Source organism: Aulostomus chinensis, chromosome 2 (assembly GCF_037954235.1).
Source record: "Aulostomus chinensis isolate RoL2024-O1b breed Wild chromosome 2, RoL_Achi_v1.0, whole genome shotgun sequence".
Classification (NCBI taxonomy): domain Eukaryota; kingdom Metazoa; phylum Chordata; class Actinopteri; order Syngnathiformes; family Aulostomidae; genus Aulostomus; species Aulostomus chinensis.
Window position 1 is genome coordinate 2,919,598 of NC_141321.1, and position 18,647 is coordinate 2,938,244.

The 18,647-nt window shown below is 42.0% G+C and overlaps 1 protein-coding gene across 2 annotated transcripts in view; it reads right to left on the minus strand.

Annotated features, from left to right (window-relative positions):
• The window catches only part of arnt2 (aryl-hydrocarbon receptor nuclear translocator 2), a 152,492-nt gene that overhangs the window by 8,867 nt on the left and 124,978 nt on the right, over positions 1-18,647 (minus strand). For both annotated transcript variants that reach the window (XM_086223068.1, XM_086223060.1), the window contains 7 exons: positions 18,311-18,445; positions 13,538-13,612; positions 9,485-9,636; positions 5,268-5,343; positions 4,640-4,763; positions 4,301-4,403; positions 3,985-4,123 (listed from right to left, as the gene is read on the minus strand). In XM_086223068.1, coding sequence (XP_086079194.1) covers positions 3,985-4,123; positions 4,301-4,403; positions 4,640-4,763; positions 5,268-5,343; positions 9,485-9,636; positions 13,538-13,612; positions 18,311-18,445 — 804 coding nt within the window. The remainder of the gene's footprint in view (positions 1-3,984; positions 4,124-4,300; positions 4,404-4,639; positions 4,764-5,267; positions 5,344-9,484; positions 9,637-13,537; positions 13,613-18,310; positions 18,446-18,647) is intronic.

Here is an 18,647-nt window from a genome sequence, read left to right on the forward strand (position 1 = left end):
ATTATAACAATAATAATGATGATGATATAATCTAATAATGATGATGATATAATAAAAAATATAACAATAGTTATAATAATCATAATAATAATAATAGTAGCAGCAGTAGTAACAAGAATTATAATAATAATAATAATAATAATAATATACAGTCTCTTATATTGCACTTGAGTGTCCGGTTGTTATCGGGTTAAGTTAATGGTGCTCAGCCCTCTCCTCCAGTCCTTCTGTTGGCCCTCCCCCCCTCCAGTGAGGAGTTTAACAGTTTGATGGCTCGGGGGATGAAGGAGTTCTTCAGTCTGTTGGTCCTGCACTTGGGGAGGAGCAGCCTCTGGCTGAACAGGCTTCTCTGGCTGGTGGTGATAGTGTGCAGACGGTGGCTGACATTATCCAGGATGTCCAGCAGTTTGTCCAAAGTTCTCCTCTCTGCTACTGTTGCCAGAGGGTCCAGCTTCATCCCAACCACTGAGCTGGCCCGCCTGATCAGCTTCTCCAGCCTGGAGAGATCTGCCTTCGTCACACTCCCTCCCCAGCACACCACAGCGTAGGACAGGACGCTGAAGACCACAGACTGATAGAACATCCACAGGAGCCTCCTGCAGATGTTGAAGGCTCTCAGCCTCCTCAGGAAGTACATCCTGCTCTGAGCCTTCTTGTACAGCTGCCTCGTGTTCCTCGTCCAGTCCAACCTGTTGTCCAGCCACAGCCCAAGATATTTATAGGTCTGTACGACCTCAACCTCCTCCGTTCCTATCAGAACTGGTCTAGGACTGGGTCTGTCCCTCCCAAAGTCAATGACCAGCTCCTTAGTTTTGGAGGTGTTGAGGTGCAGGCTGTTGTTGTGGCACCAGGCAACAAAGTTCCTCACCAGGCACCTGTACTCCTCCTCTTCACTGTCCCTGATACACCCCACGATGGCGGTGTCATCTGCGAACTTCTGGATGTGACACAGTTCAGAGTTGTAGCAGAAGTCCGCGGTGTACAGGGTGAAGAGGATAGGGGACAGTACAGTCCCCTGCGGAGCACCGATGCTGCTGACCACAGTGTCAGACATGATGTCCTTCAGCCTGACGAACTGTGGCCTGTCAGTGAGGTCACTGGAGATCCAAGCAATCAGGCCGGGGTCCACTCGCATTTGTAGGAGCTCGTCCTGTAGTGCAGGGGGCTGGATCGGATTAAAGGCACTTGAGAAATCCAGGAAGAGGATCCTCACTGTGCCTTTCCCCTTGTCCAGATGCGAGTGGGCTCAGTGTAGCAGGTATAGGACGGCGTCCTCCACACCGACCTTCCCCCGGTAGGCAAACTGTAGAGGGTCCTCAGCATGCTGCACCTGAGGCCTGAGGAGGTTGAGGAAGAGCCGCTCCAGAGTCTTCATCAGGTGTGAAGTTAGTGCCAACGGTCGGAAGTCGTTCAGCTCACTGGGCCGGTTCTTTTTAGGAACTGGAACGATACATGACGTCTTCCATAGGGTGGGCACTTTCCCGAGCTGCAGACTCAGGTTGAAGACCCGTTGTAGTGGCTCCCCAAGTTCAGCAGCACAGGTCTTGAGGAGCCGGGGACACACTCTGTCTGGTCCTGCTGCCTTTCGGGGCCGAAGCTTCCTCAGTTCTCCTCTCACCTGGTCAGCTGTGAAGCAAGGAGGGGGTTGTGGAGATTGTGAGAAGGGGGGGTTGGTGGAGGGAGGGGTGGAGGGGGGCTGCTCTGTTGCTGTGGAGGGGGGGGTGGTGGTGGGCCATGGAGTAGGGAGGAGGCTGCTCAGCTGTTGCAGAGGGGGAGGGGGGCATTGGAGGGTGGTCTGAGGTGGACTGGCTGAACCTGTTGAAGAACTTGTTCAGGTCATTCGCTCTCTCCACCCCTCCCCCCTCCGTGCTGGTCCTGGCTTTGTGGCCGGTGATGGTATTGACGCCCTCCCAGACCTCCCTCATGTTGTTCTCCTTGAGCTTTTGCTCCACCTTCCTCCTGTAGGAGTCCTTTGCCTCCTTCAGGCAGCGTTTCACCTCCCTCTGTGCTGCTCTCATCTCCTCCTTGTCCTTTGTCCTGAAGGCCTTCTTCTTCCTGTTGAGGACATCCTTGACTTCCTGTGTTATCCATGGTTTGTTATTTGGATAACTCCGAACAGTCTTGGTGGGGGCAACCACGTCTGCACAGAAGTTGAGGTAGTCTGTGAGACAGTGAGTCATCCCATCTATGTCCTCATCATGTGCACCCAGCAGTACAACCCAGTCTGTGGTGTTGTAGCAGTCTCTCAGGGCCTCCTCTGCTGCAGGAGTCCATCTCCTGATGGTGCGGGTAGAGACTGCCTGTCTTTTGACCAGGGGGGTGTACTGGGGCTGTGCGTGCACCAGGTTGTGGTCCGACTTGCCCAGTGGGGGGAGGGCGGTGACTCTGTATGCCTCCTTAACATTGGTATACAGTGGGTCAATCGTCCTGTTCTTCCTTGTGGGACAGTCGACAACCTGATGGAAAGCAGCCAGGGTAGAGTCCAGGGTGACATGATTGAAGTCTCCAGAAATTATCATGAAGGCCTCAGGATGTCGGGTCTGCAGCCGTGCAGTAACACTGTGGATCCTTTCACGTGCAGCGGCCGCGTCCGCCGTCGGAGGGATGTACACACAGAGGGAGATCACATGACTGAACTCCCTCGGCAGGTAATATGGCCATTAGAATATATGGCCAGTAGAATAGATTAGTGCAACAAGAGTGAGTTAAACACTTGCTGGCCAGGAGGTGTAAATGTTATCCATTGCACCTTTACGTATCCTCTACTTGACTTTATCTGTTTTATTATTTATTTATTTTATCAAGTTATATTGTGTTTTATTTGCTTTTGTCTTTTATATATAAGATGGTCTTCATTTGCAGTGTTAAAATGTTCATCATGTATTCCAAAAAAAAAAAAAAAGTGTGTGTGTGTGTGATATATATGTGATAATAAAACTTATTCCCCTCCAAGTTCCATCAGGGGAGGGCAACTGAAAAGTAAATTTTACATTTTTTTAGAAAGTCTTTTTTTAGCAAACATTAGAAAATTTCTCTCAGAGTAATGTTTGATCAGGAGAATCTGCACTTCTGACTCAAGTACTGAAGTTGTGTACTTTGTCTGCCACTGCCCACAGCACTTTAGTTTCATTTAGGGCTACTAGGGCCACTACCCAGTCAAGGCCCAATGAAAGGGAATTAGGATATTAACAAATACCTTTAAAAATAACACACAGGTGCCTGACCTTACCTCCATGTGAGGTCCGCACATTTTCTCAGGAAAAAACATGATTTTTGTGGATGGCATATGTGTGTTTTTTGAGATTACACATATTAGATAGATAGATAGATAGATAGATAGATACTTTATTAATCTCCAGGAGAAATTCACAATCACATGCTGCATATGCATGCATGCATACATGCTGGCTTTTCAGGGCGGAGGTAATTCAAAATTTCCTGGTAAAATAAATTATTACATAAACATAGAAGCCTGTGTGATGTCATCCTTTTATGTCTGTCGTGAAGACAACAACTATGTTTTTGCCATTTTCCTGATTTTAGTTACTGTCATGATTATTATTGGATAACAACAAATTCAGTGTAGTGAAAATACCCAACAAGTGCACCAGTGTGTGTGTGTGTGTGTAAGTTGAAAACAGATGAGCCTGTTTAAGAACACACGGTCAGCACATTCCCTTAGCAAGAATGTGAAAAACACACACTCATGTCTCCAGAAGGACAGCAAGTTCCACAAAGTGAACTTGTTTACGGATTTCTCTCCCTACAAAACGAGGAACACCTGATGAACATGCCAACATTGCAAAAAAAGACTATCTGCAAGCAAGCAACAGAGATGGAAGACTGAAGTAGAGAATTAAGGAAAAATGTTGTTTTGCAATAATGAAAACCACTGAGATTACTAATGCTGTGTGTGTGTGTGTGTGTGTGTGTGTGTGTGTGTGTGTGTGTGTGTGTGAGAGAGATGTTGTTGTTGTTTCTTACCTGGCCAGAGAAGGGGGGCCGGTTGCCTGACCAGGCCACCTGGCCTGGGTTAAGCTGTCTGGAGATCTGAGCAAGATTCTGATTGGATGAGCTTGACGGCTGGATATCATTCACACTTGGGACATGGATCACTGAGGGACTGTGTGCATGAGGAGGGACACATACCAACATACACATTAAAACTCAAAACAAGAGAACCAATCAGATTTCTCTAAAGACCCACTGCTATCACATCAAAGGTTCTGTAATGTCGGAAATGAATGTAACCTGGTGAGAATCACATACACAGACACACATCAGTGACAGTGTAACGCACCTGAAGCTTTTGCCAGAGTGCCCCTGCTGAAAGGGAGAGCTCTGGGAGTAGAGCTGCTGTCCTCCTGCTGTGGAGGATGGAACCATCATCTTCTTCTCACCGGCTACAAATGCGCGCACGCGCGCACACACACACACACACACACACACACACACACACACACACACACACACACACACACACACACACACACACACACACACACACACAAACACACACACACACACACACACACACACACACACACACAACTCAGAATTACAGAAATTACAGAGACTACATTTAAACTGTCAACTGTCACGAATTATCGATAATGTTTTTGTTGTATGTATGTCATACAGCCAGAGATGTTGGTGTACATCTCAGCAAAGCGCGGGTCTCTATCTTGGGAAAACAGGGCTTCTGTTTTCTCAATATTCTTCCCTGCTTCATGGACTCCACTGCTGACACTTGCCACAGGGACCTGAGGGTGGAAGGGAAAAGGAGGGAGGAGGCAGGCGGTCACAGCGCAAAAGTCTTGACTGATTCATGTCACAAAAGAAAAACACAAGCTGTTACAGTGTATTTGCTGAGTACAAGCTGTGACTATCTCAAATTCCATGCAAATATTATTTCATTTGAAATAGAAGGGCCTTAAAATGTAATAAGAACATAAAAAAGCTGTTATTACAAGCCAATTTCATTTAATTTCAGGGAATACCCTTTTTGGGATCCTTAATAAATACAGGCTACGATGTGAGAGGGGTTATTGGTTTCCCCGAATAAATGTGTTGTGCAATGAAATTGCGTGTTACAACAAAGTAAACGATTACAGATTTCTCTTCATTCACCATTCTACATGAATTACTATGGTATCACTTAGGCATGGATGAAAACATACACTTAAGGTGCTTTCTGCGCAGTCCACAACATCTAATTGGGAGAAATTGGTCTTCCTGTGGGGGTTTTGAGCTGATTTTGTCTTTACCTGGGAGAGATCGTAGGCAGTCAGTCCATCTCTCTGGTGCACCTCCAGCTCTGCCTGCTGCTGCTGCTGCAGCTGCCTGTGAAGCACAACACATAAAGTATGCACCATCAGCATTTGAAGTCATGATAAAATTACATATCTGACATGCCACATCCTGATAGGGTGGTTCACTTTTAAATAACTAAAGAGATGGTGTGGACCAGTCTGGTTTTTGCTATCCCCACCTTTTAAAGTGGTCCCAGCCTAAATGAACAAATCTTTCAGGCATCTAGTTTTCTTTGATGATGATGATGACGGCGATGATGATGATGATGATGATGCAGATCTTTAAACAGGAAACATCCCACATCTGGTGCTGTAGGTTAAAAAATTGGTCCTTTTAATGATTTTTAGGCTGCTGGTTGGAGCAATGGATGGATCTGAGTTTATCTATCCTGTAATTATGAACCAAAACTGCGGCTACACCAGGGTCGCGTGGCATGGTCCCTCCAAAATTCATGTGATTTGACATAAAGCAGGAAAGAACATGCTGTGTGAGGCGACTGGATCTCCTTACTCTCACACTCAACAGCCTCCACTTCACAATCACTACACGAAAAGGAATGGCGGTTTATTCCTAAAAGCATTACTCTAAGGTTAGTAATGGTATAACAGTTTCCAGTGGAGGCTGTAAGTGGCCTGTGATTGACTGCTGCTGAGGTAAAATGGAGGAAGTACCTGATGCACACGAGCACACACACACACACACACACACACACACACACACACACACACACACACACACACACACACACACACACACACACACACACATAAAGCACCATATATCGTTTTTTGATACTCAATCTCTCAGGGAAGAATCATCTGCATTCTTACCCAGCATGCACCCATGCATCAACACACACACACACACCTAGTGGGAAGACAATTGCAGTCAACGCTTCGTGAATGGAGAGTAATTTGGGGGTTAGGTGCCTTGCTCGAGGGAATTTCAGCGGGAAAGCTGGTTCCTTCACTTCCATTGTCACTTGCCATTGAGGTGACAGGATTGTGTCCACTACTGAGGATCAAGCTGTCACATTTTGAAACTAATTCATACAATTTCTTACCAAGATGAGGAAGAAGTAGAAATCGCTTGAAAAAATGGACTTCATGTTTCACCTCTAATCCAAAGGCTTATTTTGACAACTACACCAGCAGTAGGCATAAACTTGACCATGTATGAAAGAAAAAAAAATACTGTGAATTCTGACGGAAGTAGAAAAGGCAGGTCGGGTATCTGCACAAATCTTTCCCTGAGCTTTTTCCACTACAATTAGTGACTGAAAATAACTACATAAAACAATGTCCATTCAGCCCTGGCGGACTTAAAGTGAAGTCACGGAGAAGTGTAGTCAGTATCAGGGCAGTGATTGATAAAGTGTTATTTGAATGTTATGCTAGTGATTGTTTTAAACAACCTTCTAATTGCAGAACAATGTGATACATAAACGTTTGCACATGGGTTAAAATTGGTACCTACATGTTTCATTAATCATACTTTTGGGGATAGTTATAGTCCCTTTTCATGCACTCAGCAACTGAACTGTCTTCTCACTTTTTAAAATGGAAAAAAGCAGAGACTAAACTAAGTTTTTCACCATGGACTGACCAATGAAGCAGAGCTGTATGAAATGTGATTTGTGTGGAAGCAGGTGAGATATGGTGAAACATTCAGTTTAAACGATGCACAAGGGTTGCACAATCAAATGGAAATATAAACAAATTTGCAATATGATCTAATGCTATTTTCAAATTGTAAACTTCAGAAGCTATCATTGTTTGTTACGGATCCCGACCAAAGTCAAGGCATTATTATCTCATGCTTCAACTGACATAACACTTTTAGAGGCGTTTATCTCCATTTCCGTCCAAAATCCATAAGATATGTCGTGAGTAACAATCATGTATGAATTCTGGAGTTTCTATGAGCAACTCAGATGATGCTATGCACTTATAAACATTTTGGTTTTCCAAAATATCTAATGATACATACATAAGTAACATGAGGGAATGATTTTTTTCAGTCAGAGCAGTTTATAACAGCAGATAAATGTCCATGTTTTGGAGTTACACTTTTAACTACAACATTTAGCAGCAATGTTCAGGTGTTATCTCGGGCCTGATCGATTAATCAGCCAGTGGATTTAATTGGCCAATTGTAACCATTAGAGCAAAATCGGTAATCGGCCAAAAGTTGGCCAACTGACGCCAAACTCAACATGTAATTTTCAGTAATAAAATGCAGCAAATATGGTGTTTTTCTTAGAAATAATGTCCTTGAATAACCAGTAGAAGGCGCTCTGACTCCTCTCATGTCACGCTACACAACAACCCCAGGTTGAGTGCAGTAGTGTACGGTACTAAAAAGACAGTAGAGTATACTAGACTAAATCCAGGCAGTTTGCCTCAATGGTAAGTTTATAATAACTAGTTTGTGAAATAAAAAATATAACTTAGTAAGTTTCCCATGACATGCCTCATTGTGTCTGTGCTTCACTGACATTATCAGTCGGGCGTGACATGGTATGTTAGCAAGCTAAAGAAAGTTAGGATAACCTAGCTTAAATATTAGCTACCTTGCTAAACCTCCTAACCGAAAGCCATGCAAAAACCGTTGTGGTGCATTTATTTTCAGCAATGCGTGGACTTCTTTATGTTTACTGAGATGACAGTGGGTGTTGCCCTTCAATTTAAATCTTAGTTATAGCTATCAGCTGATACATCTGTCATTGAAATTTTCATTTTCTAACACTGAAATTGGCATTAGCCCGAAAATTCCACATCAGTTGGGCCTTAGTATGAACACAAAACATGTTTTATCAATTGTAAAATAGGACGATGTTCAGACTATTCACCTTTTCCATTATTGCATAAGCATTTATAAATACTATGATTGGGCCTGATGCAAAAACTTGTTTGTATTTACTTCTTAAATCTCTTGCACTCTGCGTTAGGTTGAACCCTACAAGTGTGCCATACCAGATTCACCACACACTGGTATCACCTAGAATTGCTCAGAAATGAGTTGCGTAAACATGATACATTTCAACTGTTCTTATTGAATGTGTTTTCCTGAGCAGAGCAAATTAGCATCATTGATACCTTCAAAATACACATACATAAATACTCTGTGAGGTTGACTGTCTGTCAAAGCTGGAGAGCAGCTCAATTAATCAAAATGGCAGGGAAAAGGCTCTGCAGTTGAGGCCATGTTCTAAGAAACAAATGAACAGAAACACTAGTTTGGTCATGGATGTAACTAAATTATAGCGCCAATAATGCCAGGTGAAAAATGACAAAAGGAAAGATGTATCAAACGAGCAAACATAATAGGGTCTTCGCCCTGGAGTACCTCCGGGCTCAGCTCCAAATAAATGGTAGATTAGTATATGAAGTAGAATGTCACACAATATTTCACCAAAGCATCAGAAATCTATGACAGTAACATGAGGGGCCAGGACTCAGTTAACACTGGAGAGAGGATACTGGTGTAAATGGTTTGGCAACTGTTGGGTGTTTCAGCTGCTGTACCTCGACACTTGACACTACCTGCAGCAACTGAATCTCCCATTGATGTAGATTCATGGGAACTTAAACCACATTTCAGTGTCATCATTTTTCAGGGAATATTTCTAGATATACAGGAGGCCAAGTCTTTCTGGCTGGAATTACATTTGTTAATTTATGTCAGGAGACCTGAACACAAACCAGAAACTACAAATGAAATCCTCTGTCTCTTAGCCTAGTGATAACATTAATCTCTGTAACACATGTTACATACTCATACAACATAGGTGACTGTTTCCTGAGCGCTCTGGTCTGGTCTGTAGCCTAGCAAAAGGAGACATTAGCTGGGACTCAAACCATAACCTCAATAATGTCGCCATGATAATAAATTCCAAAGTGCAATTTATGTATTCAAACTCAAAATGTCTTAAAAGTCATGAACAGAACAAAATCTATTTTTGAGAGCGATGGGTGGTTATGTGTAATTGGTCCGGCAAGTCTTGCACCTCTCCTAGATTTTGTTAGAATCTGCTAGAGAATCCCAAACTCAAAAACATCAGTGAATCTGGAAAATTCTCGTAAAACACTCACAAAAACAATTTAAGAACAAATCTGTGCACATGAGTCGTTCTTGCCTGAGGCCCATTGTGTCTGTATGAGAAACTTACTTGACATTGGTGTTAGTGCAGATGATGTACTCTATCTCATCAGAATAGGGATTCTGGAAGGTAAAGCTGCTTGTGCGTATCAGCATCCACTCCCTGTTCTTCATGCGGAAACGGTACATCACAGACAGAACCTGACCCTTTAATTTCACCACCTGAAACAGCAAGTTAAAACCCATGCTTTAATATTGATGTTTTGAATACCTTGTAACATTCCCACTGTGTCTGAAGGTGAGGAGTAACAGAGAATGATGTGTGATGTTCAAACAGCTACAATACTACAAGTCAACATTAAACCATTGTGACAGAGCAATTTTCCCTCAGCAAAGAGGGGAACTCAGAATCCACAGGACCGCAGATTCCACTTCAGTTTTATAACTCACAGAACTGACTAACGTGAGTGAAGTGTAATGAGTGTTATTTGTAGGTATTTGAAGAGCCATTTCAATAATAGTATCAGTTCTGAGCTGAACTGCCAAATTAGTAGTGGGCTCTGGTTGACTTTGCGTTCTCCTTGGCAAACTGCTGGTACGACTAAAATGTCCTGAATCATATTCAACTGAGCCAATCACACTGCTTAATACCATTTAGGAATTGAAGCATTTCATTCCTTCCTTGCCAATATGAAATGGATCCAAAATTACACTGAACTCAAAAACTTGAAGCTTTTGACCAAAGCCCGGTATCAGGCTACTATTCAAAACAGCTGTATATTATGTAACCAGGGTTTCCCGCAGCACTTTACAGCTTAGGTGGCCAGCTGAGCAAGAAACGCCCGTCGCCTTCACGAACATCTTCAAAACAAAACCAAAAAAAGAACGACATTGGCTGTGTTATTCTGTCCGATTTCTTCCCTTCATTCCAAACAAAACCATGACCAATGCCAGTCTCACTTCTCAGCAGAACGCATTAAAAAACATGTCAGGAATTGGAAAAGAGTGTTTAAAATCTTTAAATACATTAGGTCTATGTGGTTTGCCTCCAAATCATGGATGTGCCCGAACAGTGGCATTTGCTGGTTAAATGTCATTGCACTATGTCGCTATCTGTCATCTTTCGCCAACATCCGGTTAAAAAGAACAATAAAACTTTTTGGGAAGACGTTCATATGGAGTCTTTATTAAATAATTGTTCAATGTAATGCAGAGTCTAGTAGTCTATATCACACAACATCACCCTCGCACAATCACACCACCACCCCCCCACTGCCCCATCCTATCACACCCCACCAATAATAACATTTCTGCGGGAAACCCTGATAACAATGCAAACATCTGAATCAGTTGGACATGGAGCCAGCTTTGCACTGCCAGGTACCTTGTGCAATGCCTGTGTAGGTGTAATCTCCCTTTAAGTGTACATGTAAACAGAGACAATCAATTTCCAGAAAATTCCAGTGAAGCTGCAATGAGCCAGCAAGTTGTTGATGTTTCTTTTATGCCACTAGTGTGAAACCAGAAGAAATAAGAACGCTCATTTGCACAAAACTCAATCTAAGATATTGAACTAGAGACATACCGGCCCTCATACACTGGCACAGTGGAGCATAAAAACCAGTCTACATACCTCAGCGTCAGAATCATTATGTTGTAGGAAACCTTGCTTATTAATTTTATAATTTATTGTCATTATTTAATATCATTAAGATTGTATCATTCAATTTATTCAATTACACAACCGATAAAGTGACTGATTATATAACCATGATATACATTATAGGTGTCAGTGTTAACGCATTTTATTATTAACAAGTGAACCCAACGTCCCTTTATCGCCGATAATTTTTTTTATCATGATTAACGCTCACAGTGCTTTTGGACCCTTTGGCCATGCCGTAGTTCGTGGAAAACCAGAAGTGAACGCACCAGTCCTCACACATGCGAGATGCAGCCGGTTGCAGCTTGTAAATGAAAACAAAAAAAACAAAAAACAAAAACTGAGAGCAGATGAGCATTAAGGGGTTTAAACAGAAAGTTCAACTTCAAAGCCCTGCCAGATGGCAGTCTCAACAGGAAAAAAGTGATATGCATTCACTGTAAAGCTGAATTTCATTTCCACCGGAGTACGAGCAGTCTTAAGTATCACTTGTCCGCGAAGCACACAGCTGAAGCAGAGAGCCCTCCGCTCCCTTCTGGCATAAAACAAACACCGCTGGATTGTTTGGCACGACGGAGCCCATTGGAGGCGTCCACCACCCGCAGTATCCCCACTATATCATTTGAGTCCTGTTCTGTATTGCACTGCCTCTTGTTTAATGCAGACTTTATTCATTGTTTTTATTAAATTTAATTTATTCTGTGCGTCACAGTTTGATGCAATGCATAAGGGTCATCCTTTTGTGTTAATGGCTTAATACTTCAAGTACTTCAGTTAGTACTAGCAATCATTACTATTATATTTGTTGGGCTTGAGTTTATAATTCTTTTTTTTACCCTGTGCATCTTTTGTTTTGGGGCGGGACAGTGGTGCAGTGGTTAGTACTGTCGCCTTACAGCAAGAAGGTTCCGGGTTCGAGTCCCGGCTCGGGCACGGGATCTTTCTGTGTGGAGTCTCCATGTTCTCCCCATGCCTGCGTGGGTTCTCTCTGGTACTCCAGCTTCTTCCCACCGTCCAAAGACATGCAATTGAGGACGAGGCTGATTGACTTCTCTAAATTGACTGTGAGTGTGAATGTGAGTGTGAATGGTTGTTCGTCTCTGTATGTTGGCCCTGCGATGGACTGGTGACCTGTCCAGGGTGAACCCCGCCTCTCGCCCGTAGCCACTGGGATAGGCTCCACCCCCCCACAACCTGGAGAGTACATTGCTCCAACATTAATAAACATGCAGCATTTGCAGAGAGCAACTATTTGCCTACTCCCATGTTGATATGATTAATTGAAAAAAATTTAAAATATCAGTTTAAAGTAGATTTAGAGCAGATAAAAAATATGTGACTAATCGTGAGTTATTAAGTTAAGTTAACTATGGACACCCATGCGATTAATCTGATTTTTTTTAATTGACTGACAGGTCTAATATACATATATATGTGTATATATATATATATATATATATATACACATGTGTATATATATGTGTATATATATATGTGTGTATATATATATATATATATATATATATATATATATATATACACATATATATATATACACACACACAGTATATATATATATATACACACAGTATATATATATATATACACACAGTATATATATATATACACACACAGTATATATATATATATATATATATATATATATATATACACACACACAAAAAATATATATATATATATAAATATATATGAGTTTATAATATTTCATCCATCCATCCATCCATCCATCCATTTTCTATTTCTTATCCTGTTAAGGTCATGGGGCGGGTGGAGCCTATCCCAGCAGCCTTCGGGCGAGAGTTGTGGTTCACCCTGGATGGGTCACCAGTCCATGGCAGGGCCAACACATAGAGACAGACAACCATTCACACTCACAGTCATGCCTACAGTCAATTTAGAGTCTGGATTAACCTGGTCCCCTTGTCTTTGGACTGTGGGAGGAAGCTGGAGTACCAGAGAGAACCCAGCAGGAACAGGGAGAACATGGAGACTCCACACAGAATGATCGCAGCGGAAGGCCCATTGGTTCAATCCCCACTTCCCTTGGTGACCATGTTGAAGTATCCTTGAGAAAGATACTGAGCCCCTAATTGTTCCTGATGGCCCTGTGACGGACTGGCGACCCGTCCAAGTTGTACCCTGCCTCTTGCTTAATGTCAGCTGGGACAGGCTCCAGCTTATGGCGGTGGTTTCAGACAGTGACTTAGGTATTGTACTTATTCAGAGGGCCAGTTGTCAGTCTGTTAACAAATAGTCTTAAGCTTAGTTAAATTAATCATATTTGACCTGAAAGCTCTATCTGCAAACACATATTGAAAAAAATCTCAGGGATATATTTTCTATTAAACATCAAGAGTTTGCTCTTTTTCCTTTTTACTGTGCTCCTCTGAAACTGTAAGCAGATACATGTTTTTCAGTTTATCTTCCCAAATGGAGTACCTGTTGGAAACTTTCTCTCACGTGACTCTGGTCCTCAGGATGGCAAAATTCCAAAATATCTTTCCCGAGCAGGTCCTGTAGGACAGATGACAGTTAGTTACATAGTGTGAACCCGCACCTGGATAAGCAGAGGACAACCAAAACAAAGGTGGCGAAGATGGAGTTGGAACTGCATGTTAATTGTAAGGAAAGTATAAATGTTCATGGAGGCCTTGACTGCTGCTGTGGTGAGGTTATGTAGCCAGCACATGGCTTAAGCACGTTGAGCAGACAGTTTCCTAGATCTAGCCAATCACAGACAAGTCGTCACCTTAACCCTGTTAGAGGACTGGTTAATCGAGTACATTTTCCAAAGACTTTACTTGTTGGGAAATAAGAAAATCAGTCAGCAAAAGCAGTAGCTGATGGACCACAATAATACGTTTGACATGCCTGTATAGGCAGCATCTTTTTCATCATGATATAATTATTTTCATCGTCAGCACAATGACATGTGCACAGCTGATCATTTCAAAGGACATGTGATGCAGGAATAATGTAAACTGTCTCAAAGACAGAGGACAAAGTTCATGGATGAAACTGAATAACATCTTCAATCTGCCTAAAAAATTGTCCCCATATTACAACTAGTTCAAGTTCTTCACAATTATTCAGCCAAAGGAAAATGACAGGGATGAGGAATAAAGGAAAAATATTGATACTGCAATATAAAACAACATTTCTTGCTCGTGTTGTACGTCGCTTTGGACAAAACTGTCTGCCAAATGAAATTGTAGAATTGTCGAGAGGAATAGAATTTTTGTGATAAATTACCAATCCACTAATACTGTCAAATATTGATGTTATCGTGGCAAATTTATCTAATCTGTAATCTACCCTAGCGAGCAGGTCTGACCCTTTAGCTGGTAGTTGCAGTGGTTTGATTTGCCAGGCCACGAGCCTGTGCATGTAATGATGAATCCTATAAAATTCCTCCACCCTTAAAAATTGGAACAGTGTGGGCAGGATTGATCGGTGATGCATCCCATGACATTATCATGAAAACAGCTAGCATTATGAATCTGTTACATTGTTATGGCTCCGCATTTATTTTGTGTACTTATAGCCAAAGCCCTGCTAAAAAAATGTTTCAATATGTCACCCAAATAATCACATGTCCGTGATATTGTGTCAATGATGGATCTCATATGATACGAGGGCCCGACCGATATGGAATTTTGGGGCAGATGCTGAGTTCGATATTAGGGAATAAAAAATTCTGATAACCAACATATTGGCTGATTAAGTTTTTGTTTACAATTTTCATGAAAAAATACAAAATACCTACTTTTTTGGCTTAAATATAGTAGCAAACACTTGTTGCTGGATTTAAATTGAATGGCAACACCTACTATCATCTCAGTAAACATACAGAAGTCTCTCTGACAGTGTCAACGTTTACAAAGTATTACATTTACTGAAGCAGAATTCATGGTAGGGCTGTTTATGGTATGCATTACATTGCACAGTGTCTAATTAAGAGGTCAGTAAATGTATATTGTAGCTAATAGGCAATGTGGATAAACAGCGAAAAACATGAATTGAAATGCGCCTCTCAGATATCATCAATGTGCATTCATTTTCTTGCCTCCATGAAATTATAACTTACCCAGAAATGCTTTTTCCTCCTCAACGCCACAAGTTAAAAAACACAGTTCTTGCGCGGCTGAAAATAAATGGAGCCCACAACAATTTTTGCACAGTGATGAAGCATTATCCTAATTTGCTCTAGTCTTATCAAGCCTGGTAGCATGAAGCGGCCTGAGTGAGCATAATACTACTTTGAGGTACTGTAACGTTACCATTACATTATTTATGGTACCATGACTGATTCGAGGTAGCTAATATTTAAACTAGGTTATCCTAACTTTCTTTAGCTTGCTAACATACCATGTCACGGTCGACTGATAATATCAATGAAGCCTGACAGACACAATGAAGCATGTCATGGGAAACTAATTTTATTAGTTATTTTTTTATTTCACAAACTAGTCATTATAAACTTACCATTGAAGCAAACTGCCTGGATTTAGACTAGTATACGCTATTGGCTTTTCATTACTGTACACTACTTCACTTACTCTGTGGGGTTGTTGTGGAATGTGACATGAGAGGACTCGGAGCGCCCTATGCTGGATACCAAGGACATCATTTCCAAGAAAAACACAATATTAACAGCATTTTATTACCAAAAATTAGGAGTTAAAATCGGCGTCAATCGACCAACCTTTGGCCATTTACCGACTTTGCTCTAATGGCTGTAATAGGCCAATTAAATAAGCCGGCCAATTTATCGGTCGGGCCCTATATGATACTGAGGACATAATAAGTTGAATGTAGTTTCCATGAATGGTTCTTGTAAACTCAACTTGGGGTTCATTGTCAGTTAAATGCACTTTGCTTAAAATAGAATGCTTTCTGTAGTCAACATTAATGTACTGTTTGTGGAAACAGTTTAGTGATAGTGTCTGATAGCTTTCCAAATGTTAGTTTATATTATTCCATATTTAGATTGCCATACCATGACTTGACAGTATGTACTACCGTGGAAGAGATGATCCAAAGGTAAGAGAGCTTTGTATGTCTTTCATACAGTTACCTTGATGGTATATAGATTTCAGAGGTATTGGATGGAACTAGATGAAGTATAAGGCTAGGTGGAATACGTTTTTTGCCTTCTAATTTAGAAGGTCCCAGAAACCAGCGTAACCCCTGTCTCTCTCATATGGAAAACAATGAAAAACCTCCTCTCATACCCCCTGAACTGTATGGGGGTGGTGATGGGTGTCTTCCTCAAGCTTGGATCCCCGACTAGAGGTCTGGTTTCATGCAGTATCTATACTGTTCCTAGGAATGCGCTCTTCTAGGCAGAGACCTCAGATGTTGTATCTTGAATTTGCTGCAGCTGCTTTCCCAGGTTGGGGGTCACAGCGCCCAGTGCTCCGATGACTACTGGCACTACTGTTGCCTTCACTCCCAACATCTTCTCTAGCTCCTCTTTCAGCCTTTGGGATTGCTACTTCAATCACCACTGCTTTCTTCTGTTTGTCCATCAACATGATGCCCACTTGGTTATGGCAAGCTATATACACTCTTCCTGGTATATATATTTGGCATTGAGTCATATACAGATACAGATACAGATACAGGTTAGTCTGCCTGGTCTGGCAGTTTTGGGTGACTGCTCTATCAGCCAGTAGCTAGTGCTTGGTTTCTCTGGTATTGCCCCCAATTCCTTCCTGGCCCCCACTCATATATTGGATCCTGTCATCCCCTATGTGGCAGGAGTCTCAGAGAAACTCAGGAGGATCTTTAACACCCACCAGATCCCAGTACATTTCAAGCCCAGCAACACTCTGAGGCAGAAGCTTGTGCATCCCAAGGACAAAATTCCGAGGGAGAAACAAAGCAACGTAGTGTACGCAGTGCAGTGCAATGAGGAATGCTCTGACTTGTGCATTGGGGAAACTAAGCAGCCACTACACAAATGCATGGCACAACACAGAAGGGCCACCACCACGGGCCAGGACTCAGCGGTCCCCCTCCATGTCAAGGAGAAGGGGCACTCCTTTGATGACCACAAGGTACGCGTTCTAGCCAGAGAAGAAAGGTAGTTTGAGAGAGGTGTGAAGGAAGCCATTCATGTCAAACTAGAACGGCCATCTTTGAATAGAGGGGGAGGCCTCAGACATCACTTGTCTCCCACTTACAATGCTGTGCTTAGATCCCTGCCTAGGAGGAGCAGCCGCCGTTGTCACCTGCAGCCAGGTGACCCCAACGACCCTCCCGAGAGGGCTGGGAGAGTTAACGACAGCCCAGCCAGGTCAATGACTCTCACTAACACCTGACGAGTCATTGGTTTCAGGTCGTACGACCAGTTGTTTTTCGTTTTTTGCCACCACCCTCCTGGTAGATATACAGTTGATATTCCCCACCAGGATTCAGAACTGAAGAAGCCTCTTGGATGAGAGGCGAAACGTCTTCTACTCACACGAGGTTAGTCCAGTTGCCATATTTTATGCTTTTTTGAGACTCCCTGATATCACATTCTGAGGCAGTGGCATCAGTAATCCAGCAGTGATAGGCTGCTGAGTCTGTCTTTCCAGGAATCAAGGAAACGTCATCACTTCAAATTGTATCTAAAATCTTGAGATTCCCTTTCAAAACCGATTTACATGAGTATCCCAAAATGAATAAATCCCTCTGGAATATATTGTGTTAAAACGCACAGCTTGTGAAATTAAGCTGTCAGTGAAACCCTATGCTCCTTGCCAACTGACATTAAAATATTACAAGGGGAGTTACTTTATTCTTAACAAATTAATGTGAAAAATCTGTATGTTACAGTTAAACATCATATTCATTATCTTAATAAGATTTCATAAAATTGTAGAGTAGAAGCAACTGGAGTTAAATGGGAGACCAAAAAAAACAGCGTTAGACTATGAGAACAGCAGAGTGATAACTCATTACTTTGCAGTAGTTCTAGTATTGGCAATGTTGGAATGTACACGACATTAAATTAATTACGTGAACTGAGAGTATTAACAAATAATGCAGAAGAGTATTTAGAAAATGTATTGGCAGAAGATCAATAATGAGGAGAGATTTTACAAATAAAAAGAAACAGTGAAATAGTAAAGAACCCTATTTCTTCTCTTTAGAAATAAGGAAAGATAAACATTGGGAAAAAAGCATTTGAAATGTAAAGGCTGTATAGTCATCATAGCTAACCTGAGGTTGATAACCAATGACATTGATGCACCGTGGGTCGACAAAAGTGATGACGCCATCAGAGTTGTGACGTGACAAGAACTCTGTGGGCACCGATAGACCGTTCATGTCCATACTGACTGGAGAGCTGGTCACCTGAGGGAGAGTCGGAACAAAAAAAACACCAGTGTTTAACACAAAAATCTATTCTTGGCCACAAACATCACAAGTATCCCCACTCTGCCTGAATGTTCCTTCCTATCAACTGAAGAAATCTATGAAGAAAATTATTTAAGTGTTTCAGCGGACTGTTACAGACAATGTGATTCAGGTAAGAACATTTATGGCTAAAAAATAG